This window comes from Polyodon spathula, chromosome 18, assembly GCF_017654505.1.
Source record: "Polyodon spathula isolate WHYD16114869_AA chromosome 18, ASM1765450v1, whole genome shotgun sequence".
NCBI lineage: Eukaryota > Metazoa > Chordata > Actinopteri > Acipenseriformes > Polyodontidae > Polyodon > Polyodon spathula.
The window spans coordinates 27,494,014-27,515,099 of record NC_054551.1 but is presented as its reverse complement, the minus strand read 5'-3'; the positions used below and the strand labels follow the sequence as shown (position 1 = coordinate 27,515,099).

General features: G+C 35.6%; 2 protein-coding genes across 5 annotated transcripts in view; one reads left to right on the top strand and one right to left on the bottom strand.

Moving 5' to 3' along the window:
* Positions 1-428: 428 nt before the first annotated feature.
* LOC121294110 (quinone oxidoreductase-like protein 2) lies at positions 429-2,580 on the bottom strand. Of its 2 annotated transcripts, none has more exons than XM_041217680.1 (3): positions 2,484-2,580; positions 799-940; positions 429-701 (listed from the first exon to the last, which is right to left on the bottom strand). In XM_041217680.1, the coding sequence occupies exons 1-3, from the start codon at positions 2,543-2,545 to the stop codon at positions 570-572; spliced, it is 336 nt and encodes a 111-aa protein (XP_041073614.1). In that variant the 5' UTR covers positions 2,546-2,580; the 3' UTR covers positions 429-569. The 2 variants fall into 2 exon arrangements, with proteins under 2 accessions (XP_041073614.1, XP_041073613.1); XM_041217679.1 differs by having other exon boundaries at positions 555-701; positions 799-943.
* A 2,187-nt stretch (positions 2,581-4,767) lies between these two features.
* The window catches only part of LOC121330766 (ras GTPase-activating protein nGAP-like), an 87,103-nt gene continuing 70,784 nt past the window's right edge, over positions 4,768-21,086 (top strand). For 2 of the 3 annotated variants that reach the window (XM_041277505.1, XM_041277503.1), the window contains exon 1: positions 8,877-9,090. In XM_041277505.1, the coding sequence (XP_041133439.1) occupies positions 8,913-9,090 (178 nt within the window). In that variant the 5' untranslated portion in view covers positions 8,877-8,912. Of the gene's footprint in view, positions 5,185-8,876; positions 9,091-21,086 lie in introns of those variants that run through there. The other variant, XM_041277506.1, reaches the window with a different exon arrangement.

Below are 21,086 nucleotides of genomic sequence, written 5' to 3'. Positions count from 1 at the left end.
AGGCTTTTGATGCCATGGTACCCACACATTTATTTCTCTTTAAATCTAATGTCTTTGTGATGTCATTCACTATATAGCTAATGATGTAATGATCTACTGTTTCGTTTTATTTAAACCTTCAGGCACCATGGTATCTAATCTACTTATCCATTTATTTTCTTTCATTCTTCTATACTGTACATCATTTTTTATTTTGGCCCTGCTGGAGGTCAATTAGCTGGAACCAGGACATACAGAAACCACACATCTGTCTAGGAATTCATGTTCATGCTCTTTGTTAAAAACACATCATCTCCAGCCTAGACAGCACTTTCACAACAACATCTGCTGGTACAACAAAATAAAATAGAAGATACTTAAACACTATCATGGTAGAACTCCAAGTTGACAGCACTGTATGGCAACCAATAATTTAATTATATCATATTTCACCTGCAGTGGCGGACTGGGAACGAATTCAGGAACAGCAAGACAACAAAGGTTTTCTTAACAGCTATTGTATCTACAGTGACAGCCCCTCATCCATAACTTCAAAACACTCCATCACATGCTAAGGTAAAACTACTCAACTAGACACATGACAGTGGACAGTAATAGTACTTACCTGGAGTGAAGGGCAGTGGGGGCTTCTCTTGGTACAGTCCCTGACATGCCAGTATATCAGCAAAGTTCACCCCACAGCAATGGACAGACACCCTCACCTGGATATGACAAGGCTGTTTAATGAATGTCAGCTCCAATTAAGTTTCTGGCAAAGATTGTAGATGCAGAAGGTGAACATAGTACAATGTTCTGTACCTCAGCAGGCTTGAGTTCAGTTGCTTGTAGATCCTGCAGAACCAGAGGTTTCTTCAGCTCTGCACATACTGCAGCTCGATATGTGCGATGCTGTTGTGATGAAACTCTGTTGATAGATGAAGACTCTCCAACACTAGGACCTCTTCTACACCAATGAAAAGAGTGCACAGCTTAAAAATTTACCTTCCATGGTCCTAAAATACAAAGCTGTTATCGAGACGCTGTTAACCAGTGGATGCAATAAATGTATCCTGGTAGTTTTTCTGGTTAATACAAGAACCTTCGTCAAAATCACATTTCTGCATCCTGTTATTTTCATTCCTTGGTATCTTAATAGCAGTACAGTGCACTGAAAAAACAAATAAGGGAACCAAGCAGCAGCCATCAACTGCACAGAACCCCATTAATCCCCCTAAAACATGAGAAGTATTGAATCCCAGTAAAAATATGCCCGAGATGAATATGTAATAAACAGTAGAAATTTGACAAAGGCAAATCTGTAACATATAAATAACCTGACATGCCAAAGTCATCATCTGAATTACTCATCACAAACAGTAGTGGTTCAAATTCCAATGGGAGGTATCTGTTCTGTGTGATTTGAATACCGATGACTGTATGCTATTATAACAGGCTGCCACTGCTCTCACCAGATATCCTATCTCATGTGATGCTTGTTTTGGTGGATGTTTAACCTTTATAAACCAAATCAACCAATAAACACATCGGGTCATATTTTCACAGCATTTACTCCAAACTGTTTTCTCTAAATGAAAAAAAAAAACACCATTTCTAGTTTGGTAACTTCATTTGAGGGCTTTTTTTTTTCTATTTGATAAAATTCCACTAATTGTAAATTTGGAGCAGAGAGTTTTTGAGAACCTTGTCCAACCAGCATGATTGTCTAATCCCTACCTTTTGTCCCACTGCACCATTGAACCTTATCCGTTTGGTTCAGTTTGTTTTGCTAAAGTTGCCTTGGTTACTCAAGCCAGTGAACAAAACAAAATGTATGACGATGCAGAAACCTGTCTAAAAAGTAACACAATTAGGGGTTGATTGCCAGATACTACTGAGGGCTCTTTGGAATTGTAATTTATGCTTTCTTTTCAGATTTAAAAGTATACCGTAATTGCATTTGTCATATTAATGAAAAATTCTGAGTAGCAATATAAGTACATTGATTTATATATTTTTTTAAAACAGTATAAAACACAAAAGAGAATTTTTAAGTTCAGTCTGCCACCTGAACTGTGCATGCAAATGTATGTCTAATTTAAATGTACAAATCAAAATAAACCTCCTTACCCCCTTTGCAGTGGTGGGTTGGTATTGAGCAAAACATGCGTTAACAAGGGTTAAGAATAAGACTATAGAATGGAAACAGAATTGTAAGTTTAGTCATTTAGCGTATGCATATATATATATATACATTTATATGTGATATATATATATATATAATGTGGACATATATGGATACATATGTGTGTGTGTGTGTGTGTGTGTGTGTGTCGATGTGTTTTGGACCATGATCAAGAAGCAGGATAATATTAGTAGTACTGTGTACACCGTATTCCAAATGCTTAATATTATGCATCCTACTACTGCATGTGAAAGTAAATCGATTTAAGTAAAAGCATCTACTAACATTAGCATAGGCATATTTGCTGAACTTATATTCTGACCTTAAGAGTTGTCTAAAAATCCGTTCCGGAACTGTCTGAAATCCATAACGTGCTATCATCATTGGTGATCAGTTCAAGAATTTTTCGGAACAGGAAACACAAATGGCTACAAAGAGATCAGACCAAACCCTCCAGCGCCCTCTGCTGGATACATGTCACTCCTATTTTGTTATCCTCAATAACATACGTGACAATTGACTATAAATATAGAACAATTTAAAAACGTTTTATTCTGTTAATTAAAGACAAAAGAACAAAAAAACTTTACATTTATCTTTTTCTTTTTTTCAATCAATGATTTTGCGTTTTTGTTATGTTTTGTATTTATGATATCTTCCATAAACATATTTGTTTTTTTTCTAATTCAATAAAATAAAGCAATTTTAAATATGTATATGTTTTTAAATTTAAAAAAAAAAATGTTGGTAGCATAAATACGTGTTTGAGATGCAAATATTGTTAGACTAAGAAAGAAAGGTGGGGGTGGCAAGATTAGATTTTAAAATGTAAAAAATGAATAAATAAATAATCGAATTAAACGTGAAATTATACCTACATATTTTTTGTACAACCTACACATTCTCAGAAAACCATACAGTAGTGCACCGTAAGTCTTTGAGTGGGATTATACTAAATACCCACAAGGGGGCATCACCAAACAGTTTCTGGCAACTAAAAAGGTATTTGGATTTTGGCAGACATCATTGCAAGGTTGCAGTAGTGTGTCTCTTATCAAACTACATTTTCCAACAAAGAACTGTATGTACAAAACAGGCTATCCCAAAGTTTTACAGCAATTTTATGAACTGTACAGTTGGAAAAAGAAAAGATAATGCTGTCCTATGTAAATCTGCTGGAGGATGATGTAATGTGTAACTTCCATATACATACTTCACACAGTTATGTTATGGATACCACAACACAACCCCAAACTAATTAGTAAGAGTCTATCTAATTCCCACAGAACACAGATAGCACAGCATTCTTTTCTGTTGATTGCTGCTCTTGGTTTATGTCTGTAGTTGGAATAATTTCAACAACACTTCACTTTAGTCTTGGAAAAACATTTTGAGGCTTCTTTGAACCTTTCTTCTAGCCAGATATGCCCCCATTCATGTATATTAGATCTAGCTATGTGGATTGCTATTTTAGAATTTAGTACCCTTGTATTTATTATTAATCATAATAAAAATAAACATTTGCTTAATTGCATCTTTACCTTGTCTTCATTCAGTGCCATGGCTTAATACTTGTATGAAGTTTGCCACTGAATAAACAGGATATTTAGCTTTTCTTTCATAAACTTGTGCTCTTTTTCTAAGTGTTGTGTATTTGAATTATTCATTGACGATATGCATTGCAATGTGTTGTACAATGTGATATACTGCTGTAGACATTTAGCCAATCAAATAGAAAATACACATCAAAATATCAGCATAAATTTTAAAAAAAAAGATTGGAAGTTGGATTATTTAAATTAATCTAATTTATATAATAAGATACGAGCTAACTAGAAATCAAACTGTGTAGAATTGGAATCATTAACTCCAGTTTTACCCGTCTATTGACTCAATCTGTGCTCCAGACTTTAAGCATGTGTTTGTAATGGTCCAGTTTTTGCCAGAAAACATTTCCCTAATCCTGTCTCCCAGCAAATTCAGCAAACGCGCCAATTGAGTTCTGTGAATATTTTGCTGGCTGAGCACAACCATTGCAGTTTCTGATGCCAACTTTGAGAACAGCAGAGAAGGAGCCAAAGCATGGTTGCATAACATGGGAATGCTGTTATATGGGTTTTATATGGCACACACAGTTGAAATCTTTTACTACATATTACGATCCCTGGGGCAGTATTCACAAGGCTGACTTAAGCCTAAGACCAAAAAAAAGGCTTAAGTCGCTGTTGCCGACTTTGTTATGACCGAGTTTTAAGTCTGTTTCACTGTCTTCCACTCGAGAGAAAGCCGTTGCTTGAGGGACAGATTGATAATTTAGCTTTTTCACTGGGATTTAAGAAAAATCGTTATATCATGTAAATATAAATAATGTCAAATGTATATATTTTATTATAGAATTTCGTAATTTTCTATAAAAAATATATCGTCATAATTTTAAACTGACCTGTTGTATTTGTTTATATGTATATCTTTCTATTTGCTTTTAGATGTGTATCCCTTTAAGAAAGACGTTCTTGGTTTTTAATGAGATGCAATCGTTTTTAGAAACAGGATATAGTTTCTGGTAATAACGAGTAACCAGGCAGAGGGGAAAACAGGTGAAGAAACAGTAGTAGGACACACGAAAAAGGGAACACAGGCTGTAGATTTGTTTTATAGCTGTGGAAAGCTCGAAATACATTTTTGCTAAAAATAAAAAAATAAAATAAAATAAAAAAAAAACAAAAAAAAAAAAAAAAAAACGCTATAGATAACAAACACAAAACTACAACGGAGCTGGTATTACTTTGCATGTTTCTACCTCTGCTAATGAAGTCTTCATTCCTGTCAAGCCGTGCTTTTGGCGCTGCTTGTTATAAATTAAACGTTGATTTACAGCCCTAAGTATAGTTATAATGTTAATTGTATGATCTACATTGCAATAACATCTAATAATGTAATACAAAAACATACAAAAACAAAAAAAAATCACCCGCAACAAAGCTGGAATTGCATTGCTTCGGTTAGCTGATGGAGATATATCGGTATGTAAAATATTTGTTATGGTTTCAAGTGACTGTTAAAACGGTATCGGTTTCTCAATCAGTTCTCATCAAATAAATCATGCTATCCACCTGTCGATACATGGGAGAAAAACAAAAATCAAAAAGTTGTTTCAATGGCAGATCTGGACTTAAGCCTCCTCCAGGGTAGTCTTAAAGTTAAAACTCCTGAACAACTATGTTCTACAGCCCAATTTTCAAAAGTTGTTGTATTGTACTAATAATATGTTACAACAGTGTTTTCAAAATTAAGTCTGCTAGTTTCATCTACAAATGAAATGCTCTACTTTGCTTAAAGTCACATTGTAAATATACTGCAGTTGATTTCCAAAAATATTGAAAAAGTTATACTCAATTTAAGTTACCAAGATTTGCAAACCAGGCTACATTGCATCTGAACTCCAAGCTATGACACTGAAAGGATAAACCTTAAAGCACCAAAGTTACTTTGTGAGTGAAAATAGGGGTTTAAATTTGACTGAAGGGTGAAAATGCTATTTTCCACACTCCTTGTCTCACTTTGCTGAAGAAACCAGACTTCTGAATTCTCAAGTCCCCCAAATATTTTTGGTAGCTGTTTGTTTTTTGAGCCAGTTTTTATCACAAGGTCGGTTTTCATTGTTTTTTTTTTTTTTATTAGACCAGACAAGAAAAAAAAACCCCTGTCATACGAATGCAAAACTTTAAATCTAATCTTATTTCATCTAAATGTATGGGAACTACAATCTTATATATTTTGTAACTCATAACTATTATCTGTTGTTGTGTTGATGGTAGTAGTCAAAGTAGTCGTAGTCGCAGTAGTGCATTTTTAGCATTACTGTGTAGTTAATCCCTTCCGTGATATTATGTAAGAGGAGACAGAGATCGATTACTTCAAGGTTTCACTTTTCTGTTTATGCTGCAGTTTATAACTCCTGCATCTTAGTATAAGAGGAAGCCTCACATCCAGATCACAGTCAAGGCATGGTTTAATAAAAAGTCTTTGAACCACACCTGGTGCTCTATAGTTACAATGGGGAACAATCCAAGCTGTCTAATTCCACTTGCACGTTTCAGAGTATTCATTTTAGTTATTTGATATTTTGTTATGACAATCATCAATTGTTGAGTCTTGAATACCCTACTTTCAGGGTGTAGTAGTATATACTGTATACGTTCATAGGGGTTGGGCAAAGATATTGAAAGTAAAACACTTTTCCTGGTTGCAATGAAATTCCAGTAAGTGCTGGTAGTGTTTTTTTATTCTTCAGTTTGTTTATTTATTTAGAGACAATATAAATAGTACAAAGTATAAAAGTTCACTACATAGAAACAGGGAATAAAGAAGCAGAGTACCTTTAGTTCGGGGGTATTTTCAGTTTATGTTTAAAGCTGGATTCAAATTTGTTACCAACCGGCTCAGAGATCCAGTAGCATGAATGTGTGGAATCCTTGCTGAAACTTACTGCATTGGTATTAATGTTGCTTTGGAATCCTTGCTGAAACTTACTGCATTGGTATTAATGTTGCTTTCTTACGCAAATATTTTCTCTAGTTTCACATTTTGTACATCAACTTTTGGTATATTACTTCCAACAGCATTTAACTGTATAGTTTTAAAAACACCATTGTATGATGCATGTCTACAGCACTATGTTACCATGGCAAAATTGGACTTTTCTTCATAAACTTCAAATCAGATTTACTGTCAAAATGCAAATATATATATATATATATATATATATATATATATATATATATATATATATATATATATATATATATGTATATATATATATATGTATGTATATATATATATATATGTGCCCACATTTTTTTTAAACTTAATCTTTTATTCAAAACTTGAATGTTCAAACTGAAGACTTTTAAGGGTAAGATAAGTTACAGTAAATGTCAGCAAAAACTAAAGAGAAAAAACTGAAATATGTTGATTTCGTAAGTATTCAGAACTGTCAACTCAATATTTGGTGGAAGCACCTTTGACAGCAATTACAGCCGGAAGTCTTTTTGGGTAAGTCTCTACCAACTTTGCACACCGGCTTTGTGCAATTTGTGCCCATTCTTCAGATTTGCTCAAGCTCTCTCAAGTTGCTTGGGGATCGCTTATGGACAGCAGGTTTTTCCGTAGATTCTCAATAGAATTCAAGTCAGGACTTTGACTGGGCCACTCAAGGACATTCACTTTCTTAGTCTTAAGCCACTATAATATTTTTATATTATAAAGCCAAATCTCTACTTCCAATTATATCTTTCAATAGAACAATTAGAAATTACAGAAATCACTTTGTGATTTTTCTCATTTTTTTAACTGCCCAAATACTTTTGTCTGTGCCTGTGTGTGTGTGTATGTGGATAGATAGATAGATATAAATTACTAAAATGTTTTTACTGTTGTTTAACCTCAAATTGACATTTGGTGGAAACACCTCCATTAAACGTTTGTTTCGTCTTACCACAGTATTAAAAAATCAACACATTTTAGATCATTCTGCATTTAAACACTCAAGGTTCAAGCGTGTATGCAATAAGAATGTCGCTTTTTAAACTGATTCGTCTTAAAAAGTTTGTTTCTGTAAAGTCAGGCATTCTATTATTTTGTACTTTTGTGGAAGAACATCAGTGCTTTGATTCATGCTGTCTGTGCCCACAACTCGTGCAGCCCAATTGACAAGAGAGAGCGAGAGCGAGCAAATCTGTGATCTGCTTCTCTCGCCTATCTCCCTGGGATCCCGGCTGGAGCTGTGTGATTGAGGAGAAAGCTGCCACTGCTGCTGCTGTTTGGGATTTTGAAAACGTGAATAGGATTTTTGTTTCCCTATTTGAACCTACAGAATTTAACAGAAGGGAGCAGCATGACTGTGGGGTAAAGCGGACGGACACCTAACGGGACGATCCCGGGACGAAATAATGAGAAAAGAGTGGTAGTAGTGAGAATTTAAGTCCTCCCCCAGGATATGTAACAGAGGGACATAGTCATTCATTGCCCATTGTGCGTATACGTTTAGATGGATTCCAGTCACTGAGGCTGGGACGAAGGGGGAAAGAAAGAAAGAAAATAACGCATGTTTATTTATTTTGAATCCTGTTGAAGGCAGAGTAGGTTGGAAAATGAATTTGTAAGCGCATTGTCTATGAGATAAAATAGATAAAGTACAGCTACTGAATCAAGCCTGGTACCACGAGAAAACGAAGTGGAGCCTAGGTTGAAAGAACAGCTGAGGGCTTAAGAAGTGTGCAAGTGGGTTCCTAACCTCATCATCTTGACTGTTGTCTGGTTTTGAAATAGCGCCGATTTTTGCTATGTCGTACCTGGATTCAGAATGTAATCACCTGCTAAATAAACAGCGCTGTACACTAGTTCCATAGCGAACTTCCGAAGTACCGATGATGGTGGTAAAGCAAACTGGATCGTTGAAAAAAAAACAGAAATAAAAATAAAACAAACAAAAAAAACAAAAAAAACAACCGAGATTGGATGTAAAATTGAAGGGAACGAATGGTCGTAGTTGTGTTTGGATTATATTATTATATTAATACTGTAATTGTGACAGGTTTATTAATATTATATATATATATATATATATATATATATATATATATATATATATATACACACACACACACACACACATAACAACTATATATATATATATATATATATATATATATATATATATATATATAAACAACTGGTGGATTCTCCAAGAATGGACTCCTTGCCAGTACCTGGGATGTATCACCACGGTGGTATCTCCGGGATGGAAACGGACTCGTTTGTGGACGACGTGGGTTCTTTGCACGGGGGAATGATGTCCCTGGATCCACTGGTGGATCGGATCTTAATGGAATCTGTGTGCCAACAACAGGGATGGGTGCGGGTGTACGGTAAGAGACTACGATACAGTATTCTTTTGTGATTATGATCGGGGATGAGAGAGCTCAGAAATAGACAGCATATTCTGCCCTTTGTTTTCCTGACAACTTAAACTTAAACACTTAAAGTGTTTACTTGCACAGCCACAGGATATATACATTTAAATAGTTTTGCATTGTGAATGGCACTTGTCATCAAACACACACTGGTTCCCCAGCATGTTTTGTACATGTTTGTAAAAACAAGTGATTCGTGTAGGTTCACAGATGAACAATGTATGATTCCTTGCAGTTTGTGTACTGTATCACAGTTATCACAGTTTCTTACGCTGTTTTTGAGATGTAAATAGCAGTGTTTTCTTTTTTTTTTTTTTAATGTGCACAATTCAAACCAATGCACCGGTCGTAGCAACTACTGTATTATACATTATTCAAATACTAAGCAACACGTATTGTATAGTACTAACTTTATTTTATTTACATGGGTTTTAAATTACCTGTGGATAATTACATAGAATAATTATTTCGGTTTTTAGCCTGGCCGTTCACATGACGATAGTAACGAACTGTAGCACCATTGTCCAAATATTAATAGTTTTTGAGGGAGGCAGTTACGTTAACTTTAATTTGGGCATCGCGCGTTTTAAAATGATTAGTTTTAAAAGCTATTTATTTAATATTAATGTTATTAAATCAAAAATAAACTCTATCATTTAGTTCAAGAAACTATACAGTATTCAACACCATTAGCTCCAGTGCACCCACAGCACTTTCTGTTCAATTTTTCAACCTCAGCGACTCGGTAACACAGTAAAGCAGAATAATCTGTTTAGTCGACATCACAAAGACACTACACAACTGGCACCTTTTCATGTAGTCTCAAAAAGAGCGACAGAGCTGAGAGAGTGAGCTGCTCTTTCACCCTCTTAAGAGTGTGGTCCCTCCAGATATTAAACTTGTATAAATACAAAAGGAAGAATTGGTGCTGCCAGCCCAGCGCCTTGTTCATAAGCATCACATTTCATAAACAGCACATCTCCCATTTAAAGCTGATATATAGACAGCAATGGAGATCCACCATATTCACATAGGCTAGAGTGCAGTGAATATTGATCCCTTTTTGTTATGGATTAAGGCCCACAAGAGTCATTTGCTTCCACAGCTCTGTAGTAAATCTAAAAACACAGATTTCTTATCCAGTGAGCCTCAATTGACTCCCATTTATCCCCTCCAAAGCAAGCCTCCAGCGTATTGTGCTTTCAGATTGTTTAAAAGTAACTGACACTGTGGAAATGGAACAAGAAGTCTTGTAGAACTCTAACCCCTATACTAGATTTTGACTACAGTAGAGAGGCAACTAGAGGGCGAGAAATATCAGGTGATGAATAATATTGCAGGTAGACTTTGGGTCGGTTGGTTATGATGACCATTAAATGAAATTTCTTTCCAAAAGTGCAAATCTGTAGTACAATAAGAAGCTGGAGTAAAACCAGGTAAAGCAATAGAGGATGTGAGGTACAGAACAGTATATAATCGAAGGAGCTGTTCAAGATCTTTCACCCTACTTCTACAGAACCTTAAGAGCGATTCTTTCCGTACAGTTGAAGGGTCCTACAGTTGTGCCTGGGTAAAAGTGCCACAGCATGTTAGTGACTGCCTTACTATTGACTTGAGTTTATTCTTAGTTTTGCTGCCTGGATGGTAACTTTTAATACTATATTAGTACTACCTACAGGGTAGGATGAAGTGACCTAAAAGCCAAAATGCTGTTAAAATAGATACTGAATTGTTCTTGTGTATTAATAACCATGTTCTTACAGTTACAGCATACTGTTTTTATGTTAACATATTTAGATTATATTAGAGTTAAAGGTTTTAGTTTCATACAAATCTGTTATCAAAAATTGGATTTCATAATAACAAATTGATAGATTTCTTTTGCTCAATTTAGCATGTCATGCCTGTTACAGTACGTATTCTGAAATATGCAGTGTGCATGTCTGGTAAACTTTTTTTTTTTTTTTTTTTTTTTTTTTTTTTTTTTTTTTTTTTTACTGTATTTTTAGACATTTTCTTGGCTGACTGAGACAGACATATCCGTTTGAGGCTTGCTGTCACAAGTTTTGTTTTAAACCTTGAGCATTTTTTTCTTAAAGTGGGAGCTGAGATATGTGATATGTAAAGTGCCATATGGCAGATCTGTATAAAGTAACTGATAGCCACATATTGATTTCAAGAATCATTTTGCTGTTTTGAGTCTCTGAGTATCTTAACAGATTTCTTTCAATTCCTTGTTCCTCCACAGTGTTTACGTGGACATCTTCAGGGGCGAGGGACTTGTATAAAGTGCTTAACACTTTTAAATTAATCAATTTCCCTTCTTTTGGTTTTCTTCTATGCAGTCAATGTCTCCTGATCTGCTGTCCTGCTGTATTCTTTGCTCTTGTGTTTATTGTGGATGTCACCTGCCTGTTGGAAAAGAGATTTAAAATTAAATAACCAAAAATGTTTTTTTTGGGGGGAGGGGCAAGGAAGACAAAGATAAAATTAAAATAGCAAAGGATACCAAATAACCCCAAAATAACAGGGGAAGTGGGGGCAGGAAGACAGATAGTGGGACAGGGCCTGGCAGGATAAATAGTGTTTGCATGTCAGCTGAAGTGGACAATCGGATTTCCACTCGGATTTCAGTTGCTGTGATTCATACCCAATATTTTGTGTGTGTCATTTTCTGTAAGGATTTTCAGTAATTATCTGCTGGGTTGGCGTAGAAGAACACTGGCACTAGCATGCTTTCTGTAGAGCCTGCTCATTTCATCCAGTGTTAGTCAGAATGGGAAGCTTAGGGAGCCCTGAACATTTTTCAAAATTCCCCCTTTGCTTCTGACTATCTAAAGCAATTTGTTTTAATCAGAGCAGCAGCAAACTCACTCTAAACGTGTGCAAGCAGCTCACTTTCTTAATGTAGTCCAAATTAGTCTTTATACGGGTTGTTGTCATCTCAGACTGTCATGGTATATTTTGAGATTGATCCCTGAGTCGCTTTCCATTTTGTCCATCCCCACCTAAATATGACCCTGAGATGTTTATAAACTGATGTTTCCTTCCCCGCACCCAGACACCCACCCATCCATCTCCTAATTTGAAACTCTGGCACAACACAGTGAAAGGACAAGGTCGCAGAGGGCGGATAGAAGTGGATGTAAATTAAGAAACTCTGTTAAAATAGAACTGTACTGCGAGATCAAAGCATGGGGGGGTAGAATTTAGAATGGGAAATGGTAATGCTGCTGGGCATTCACCTGTGTTGTGTCCAAGCTTTCCCAAACCTAAGTGTCTAAGCTCTACTGACAGCTGGCCCCAGTACAATATGTCATGGCTTGGGAGAGAGTAGTTTAAGATTAACTTTTAAATTTTTTTAAATTTGACATTTAAAAGCTTCCTCTTTGAAGTTCTGTTGTAACATACTGCAGTTCTTCTTTTTTTGAAAAAGCAGGTGCCACATGAAATGACTAGTTTAGACTGCGTGACTTCAGTTCTTAGTTTTTTGTAAATGTAAAAGGGAAATAGATTCACATTTCTAATTCGTACCTAAGCTGTTATTTTTGCTGAAGTCATTGTGTTTGGAAATGCTGCTTCCTAAAATGGACAAATACTGTCAAGAATAGAATACATTCATTTCAGTTTGGTAACTGCCATATCGTTCACAGAGAAAACAATAATAGTAAAAGAAACTGTCCAATTACAGTCGATAGCAGCAAGTTAGAATCTGGTCAAAGAAGTCCGTGCTAGGACTTGAGGGTTATTTGTGTTGGCAGGCACTGTTTGCCACATTTTTTTAAGGGGGAAAAAAGTTGAAGATCTTTTCTGGGAAGTAGAGCTTTCTGAAACATTGCTGTAGATCCCAGGATGATTATGTGCAATGAATAGTATGATTGTACTGGGACAGCAGTAAGACTGTTCATCAGGGCAGGAGATAGGATGTTCGACGCCTTCTCAGAGTGACTCGGTCTGGTAGTGATGTAACCTGTCTCTTTTTTTTTTTTGTGAATGAGCTCAGTGATTGTGTACTACAGCTCAGCAGGACACTCAAGTTCGTCATTGCATTCCTATTTGGGATAATCTGCTAAAGTACCTCCCAGGGTTATGTTTTCAAAACCAATAGAATACTGGATTGCTTTAACAGTAGGCTACAACCTGTACATTGTTGAAACTGTTTTTATACATTCATTTTTACTGTGTTTGCTTCAAGCATTCTGGATGTACAGTATAATGCAAGTCTGGGTCTAGGCTATGAAAACTGCTAAAACAAGTGTTAAACTTGTAAGAGAAATCTAAGCAGTGCAGCTTTGACTCATAACATTTCCTGTTTTTGTGATCATATAATATCACAAAAAACCAGATGTATTGCCAATTGAATGCTTTTATTTTGAAATGAAGTTTTGGGTGTGAATCCCATATCACAGACCGTGCTAACAGTCAAACAGTTGTAATTACACTTTTTACTATTTCATACATTTTTTTTTTTTTCTAATTTAACCAGTTAGTGAAGTCATGATTTGGAGAAGAGAAGCAAAATATTTGCCTATTGATTTCCAAACATAATTTTAGTTCAAATAGTGTATTTAATGGGTTAAAGGGAGAGAATTTACCACCAGCAATATTCTAAATAAATATATTTGTTTATGTAGGCTACAAATAAAGGGACTTTATAATTGTATATGAGTTAATCTGTGTAACTTTTTACAATTTACAACTGAAAGAAACCTGTGTTTGTTTTATAGAAAGTAGGCTGCCATTTTGCTTAGTACCGTGATACTGTTTCAGCCCTGTAGATGAACAGTTTTTTGTTGGTGGAGTTATCCCAAATGTGTGTTAGCAAGTTTACATGGTGTCTAATTATTTTCTAGGGTATGTATACGTTTTTGTAGTCTGTAAAGTAAGAAAATATATTTTTTATAGGGCTGTCAATCGATTAAAATTTTCGATCTGTTAATTTGTAGTTGATTAATCGATAGATTAATCTGGGCACGTTTTTAATAAAGGTAATGATATTAAAGTTATATTTTGAAAATTGATTCGTAACCAAATCGACTACAATGTCTCAGTTGACTTATGACTTAACTTTTTTTTTTAAAACAATGTTAAATATTACTTCTCCTATAATAAGCAATATCGCGAAACTCATCTTACCCCCTAACTTGGCATATTTATGTACTGCCTCTGCTCACTCATGATTGAGTGACTCTCCCATTGGTTAAACTTACTAAAGATCTTCAACCGTTTATGTCATGCATGCGCTCATTTGTGATTGTACTGTTGTGGAGAAAACTTTATTTTTATATTATATATAATTCTATATTTTTTATACAAAATTATATCAATATATTATATATATGTTATATATATATACATACACACACACACATTATATATATATATATATATACGATATCTATATATATATATATATATATATATATATAGTAATATATATATATATATATATCATATATATATATATATATATTATATATGTGTATATATGTATATATATATATATATATATATATATATATATATATATATATATATATATATATATATAAATATATAATAATAATAAAAAAAAAAAATAAAAATCTGCAATCAACTGGCTGATTAATTGGTCCGATTAGTCTATTAATCACAGCAGACCTAATTTTTCAAAGCTTGGTGATGATGATGTTAGTTGCCCCAAAAAACATGTTATTGGGCTTAGTCTGAATAATGTAACATTTTAATCAAGGCACATGTGTAGTAATAAAAGTTCTTAGAGACAAGCTTTTGCCCAGTGCTGAAAGCATGGAGACTGGTGTAGGCCAACATGGACGAGAGGGCTGCTTTATAGAGCTATAAAAATTTAAAGAAATTAAGCAAATATATTTAAAAAAAAAAAAAAAAAAAAAAAGAATATAGGCCTGTCAATTGCATACAAATAAGGGAGGAGTAAACTTGAAAAGCTTATGCTTATGTGAACCATATATTTTAACATCTTCATAGACAAAGGATGGTTTGGTTTACTTAAATGCAGTATTTTGTCACAGTCGTGATTTTTCATCTGCTGTAGTGCAATGTGGTGATCAGCAACCAGTCCTCCATAATGGCAATCAGCAGGCCCCTGTACTTTAAGGAGGCTTAACTAGATCTCTGTATAATTAAACTTGGGCATACTGTGGGCAGAGAAAGGGGATTGTGCCTAAGCTTATTAACTGACTCCCATGGCTGCCTGGAGCGAGTGTAACAGGAAGTGTTTTAAAGTGGTTTATCACGGCTCGTTTTCTCTGCAATGAGTGTGACTGACTCATAGATTTAGTCCCAACGACCAGCCTCTGTGGCTGTCTGTCCTCCTGAATCACTTCTGACCATGTCCAGGTTGATGGGAGTGTACAGTAATGTAGTGGGAGAATATATGAAGACACTTTTAACCTTGGTGGCAAAAGTCCAAACTAGCAATTAATTAAGGCAGTGAAAACTAAATACTTTGAAAGTAACATTGTCCAGTTGGTACAGATTGCTTTGGACAATAAAAACATGACCTAAATTTAATTGAAGATCTACAGAGGTCTATGGGTCCCCAGCCAGGATTGTCACGTTTGTATTTAGTAGTTGCGTTGCATCGCTCACCCTGCTTTACCAGCAGCAGTGCTTTTTACTAGGTGAGCCAAGTAAATGCTGTCCTGAACATCCTCATTGGTACTATTGCAACATAAGCATTTGACAGTAAATGCTTCAAACTATTTCAACTTCACTGGCCCATGAAACGCAACTTTTTGTCAATGTTGTGTCAACCTGAAAAAGTTTAAGCCACAACATCAAAATTTCGATTTGAGCAGCTGCATTCTGCACCAGGTATTGATCAAACACATTATCAGTAAAGTGATTGCTCTACAGTATAATATCAGATGCAGGGAGAAAAGCTACTGTATGGGGATCTGAAGTGGATTGTAAAGTACTGTATCTGCGTGTCAAACATGATAGTGTATACAGCTATGGCCAAAGACTTTGCATCTGCCTATATAATTACATTTTCTTTCATAAATTTGAATTAAACCTGCTGAATATTACGTACTGCTGGTTAGTTTTTTGTATACTTAACGAAAAACTGACGTGACATTTTAAAATCTAACATGAGATACTGTACTATTGTTACGGCTTCTGGTAGACTTTTGCAATATTATTTTGTATTTTCTTCGATTACATGATGTTAAATAAAAGAGCTAAATGATGTTCATATAGTACTTTTTTTTTTTTTTTTTTTTTTTTTTTTATGTCTCAATTCTAGGTGATGCAAAACTTTTGGCCATGCAGTAGTTGGGAAAATTTTTGTAACTACATCGCAACTGTATAATTACACCAGCACCTTCTCCAAACAACCAGCAGAAGGGAATTTGTTGTGGGCCTTTGCTGCTCTGGATTCCCTCCAGGTCCCAAGCGGGTGTTCTTAAAGCCCCCATCTAGTTAATAAGATTAAAGTCCTGGAAGCTAGAACTGCTTCATGCATGCAATTAGATAGTAATTGCATGTGTCCACTTGTGCAAATATGCATGCTGTAATTTGTAGACCATGGGCAGCAGCACAGAAATTACAATTATTATAAGGTTCTGCTTTAGGGAAGTATTCATAAAGCATTAGCTGGCGGGTAAACACGTGACTCTTTGCTTTATAAGCTTCATGAAGATGGTACATTTACATTAAAATGATAAGATAAGCACTGGCTACATTGTTTTAAAACAATTGATGATTGTCTGCGTGTCTATTGATTTATATCAATGTGTTTAATCAAAAAGCAGTAAAGTAACAAATATAGTAACTACAGTACTAGCTAAAATTTAAAACATTTAAGAGGATTTGTATTTTTTTCCACAGTTTTTGTTACACTCAAAGACGGCTTCAATCTTTTCAACTGCTTTCCAAGCAAATGGTACATGGAAAAATGTAAAAACACTAGTTTGAAGACAGTTTTGTTATTTAGAGATTGTCTCCTGGTAGAAAAGGCATTGTGTGTTTTCCATATTATTACTTCCAGGAAATTTGACTCATTTCTAGAGGCTTTGCACGAACCTCAGTGAAATATTTTGCCACTGAGCAAGTACTGTAGTGTGTCATTGAGAGTGGGAACTTGCCACATTGTATGTTTCCCAATAACTGAGCCTTAATAAACCACAGGTTAAAAATAGCACAGGACAGCTACTGTCTACAGGACATCCTGAATCAATGTTAGAATACTGGAATGTTCTTTTCAAAGTCAGTTCACCTTACACAAGTCAGAAGCCCCATAGATGTTGCTTATGCGTCACTGTGGTAACAGTCAGTTAAGTCTGTATCTTGCGAACCCACCGTATGAGATTCTACCGTATGTCGTTGGTGGGGAATACATTTATTTTTGTTCTTGAAAACAGTAAGAATTGAATGTGGTGTTGTATTTAAAAAAAAAAAAAAAAAAAAAATGTTTACTTGAAGTGTAAATTAGTAACCAATTTGGAGCTGTAAGTCAGTTCAGTATTGAGGAAACGTGCCACCATGCCACTTTGCCTTTTGTAAAAAAAAAAAAATGTGCTGATGGCATTGTGGATACTGTATAGGCTTCCATAATATGCTGGGTGTGAGGTACAGTAACTACAGTAGGTGGGAGTCCTGGCTCAGTAATTTGAACCTGTAACCTGAGGGCTTGTTAAAATCCATTTTAAAACCTGTTGACAGAGGTATGGGGAAACCTTTCCACTTAAATAGTAGTTGTTGATATGGGTTCCTCTATGTTGGAGGAGGTTGATCGAGCCAGCCCGATCAAGTAGCATTGATGGCACAAAGTTATTTAGCAGGTACTGCAGAGCACGTCCATGCTGGTGAGCTATAGGGTGTACATTAGGTATTGAAATCTAGGCAATCATAGGTGGCAGGGTCAGTCAATGGATCATCAAGGGTTTGAAAAACATGGAAGACATATACAGATTTTCTTTTGCCAACATTATCTTGACTGTTTCACATCTTAACCTGGGATTCCTATTGTAAAACCGATCAAAGGCAGTATGATTTTATGCCACATTTTCTTCATAGCTTTTCTAGAGGCTAGCGATTTGTGATTAATTGAATAAACACTGATTTATTTTATAAACAGACCCTGCTGTATCCATCTTTTATAGGTTGCTTTTGTAGAGGTGTCTTTGCTTCCATAGCTTGCTTTCTGGCAACTGTAAAGGTGGAATATCTGCACAACCTCAATATCTACTAATTAGGCGGTGTGCGTCACAGATGAGCAAACCTGCATCTGTCAATCTGGTCATGTTGCTTTTAAAGCTAGGTTTTTAAATCCGAGAGCATGCCAGCACAAATACAGAGTGGTACAAATACAGATCAAAATTAGGTGTGTTGGGTTTATGAAACTGGTTGTGACATGTAACCCCTGCAGTAATTGACTGTTTACTTCAGATCCTTTTATATTGCATACAGGGTGTTACTTTATTCACTGTTCGGTATTTTAACTGAAATACTTCTTAACCAATCAAAAAGCGATGCTTAATTTATTGTAATGATGAGGCAGACAAACGTGGGTGGGTGGGGTGGGGATGCCACTTCTATAGACATTATCTCACATGACAGCCAGCCCAGGTTTTTGAGTTAAGGGTCCCCTTCGAGCAGACAATAGGACTGCAGCCGATCGCAGACATGGGGATTTAATGGGCAATGTGGGTGCATTGAGATAATGGGTGGTGGGACGTGAATGTGTGCCTGTGAGTGGGTGAAGCGTGCACGACAGAGCGAAATATAAGTATGGCAGAGGGAGGAGGCTGGGTGAAGAGTGAGTTTTGAAGCTTTTTTAATTACCGAGTCAGACACACAGAGATTGTTAGATTTGTGTGTGTTACCTGACTGTTTATGAAACCCTTTTATTTATCCTGTGTTCGTTATTGTTATTGCATTTCAGTGGCAGCTCGTGACTTTAGACAGGTGAGGCACAAATCACAAAATAGTTATTACAGCCCCCACTCAGTGGCTAACGTACTAAAAGTCAATGTACTTTGTTCATTGCATATTCCTCCACTGAGAGCATTTTAATGCTTTCCAATAAAACTGTGGTCACTATGTAAAATACACCCTCATCAGTTAAAAAACATTAGCACTGTAAACAACACACAATTTACAGAATTGCAGGTACAAGTTTGTATAATCAGCTGGCAAATCAGAACCTTAAAACCACGTAGTTTTTAGTTCTACAAGATATTATGTGACACCAGTGTGGAACATTGGCTGTAAAGACACAAATACAATATCACAAAATCATTAATTCAAAACGAACAAGGCAGCTTGTCATGTCGTGGCAAGAAATTTACAGTTTTACTCCATTAAAAGAGATGTAACCTTTTGTCTTATTTAGTTGAAAGAAGGAAACATGGCCAACAATAGTTTGTTCACAGCGCTGCCTTCCATTTTATGAACTTCTTCCTTGCCGTGTTTGTTTACGGTCTTTCTTCAAAATCTTCAGTGTTAGTGGTATTATGCCGTCCTTAACAATTGAATGTCTCTTTTCTTGGGATCTTACTGCAAAACATATTTTCATATTTAACTGCTCCAAATCCAGTAGGTGCCTCATCGAGCCGTGTTTACCATAGCAACGGGAAAGGGACTCTACAGCGTGGCGAGTTGCCAGGGTAACAAGCAGCTTTGTGAGGCACTCAAGTGCGTCCCAGGGTAGTGTGGTAGCTCTACGTTCTCCCTATCTGGCGTTGCGTTTTCGCTACTGGTGAAAGCAAGTTGTGACTTGAATAATGTCACTAGCGCTTCTGTGGTCTTAAATTTATTCAGTATGCTTAAATGTGTTTATATTTCTCAATTAAATAATACGATTATGCAAAACCTATTTTTTTAGCCTTTGGGAATTATTGGTGAGGCCATTCCCCACTTGCCTCGGCTGACGACCCGCCACTGTTGCATTTATTGAACTGCTCGTTCTTGTAAAATAAACCGTGCATTTGACACCAGAATACTTGCTGGGATTGCTTCCTTTACCTCCCTGTTACAGTATTAATTTGAAATTGTACAGCAACATAATGAATACCAGTTTTCAATTCAACGTCAAGCATTGCAAACATACCGACAACAGCTGTGCAGTTTTCTGTTTTTTTGCAATGTGCATTGTAACCAGGTAGGATACATTCATCTCCTACGCTGAGACAATGGCAGATTTTCAAAGAACCTCTTGCTGTTTAGCTAATTGATCAAACTTGTGTGGTTTCCCAATGCAATCTGGATGCCGTGTCTCAGGATGCCGACAGCTTAGTTTTCGTGAGCCAAATTACACACGAGGACACGGATCATCCTCGTCACCAATGTAAAAACTGAAGCTAATAAAAGATGTTAATTGCGAGTTGTTGTTTTTATTTATTTATTTATTTTTTTGAACTGCAAGTAGGATTTGACATTTTTAATTTTGCATCCATTTTAACAACTGTTTTCAAAATCCCAAGTAACCTTACACTTTTTTGGGATTCACATTTAAAGCAGAAAACTGGTAATAAAACAATACATTGTTTACATAATTACTGCTAATGATTTATATGCAAATTATATTTATTTTGAATAGTGAAACTTAACAGTGTGCACTAAACATCATATTTTTTAGATAGTTTGGCGACCAATATTTGGGTCGCAACCCCCATTTTGCAAAACATTAGTTTAGAGGACCCAATAAGAAACTGGATGATGCACTTTTACATATGAAAAATCTAAATAAAACAAAACTGTAGAAGTATAAAGTCGCTGTTTTTAACAGATCCGCATTAGAAAACCACACTAAATACATTCAAGCAGTGGGTCTACAGTGAAAGATGCTGACCATCACATTCATTGCCTCCTGTCTTTAAATTAATCACTGGAGATCAGACTGGTGCGTTTTTTTGTCCATAATTTGACTGTAGGAAAGGGCTTGTTAAAATCCTTTGGAAAGTGGGGCCATAATTAGAATCTTAATT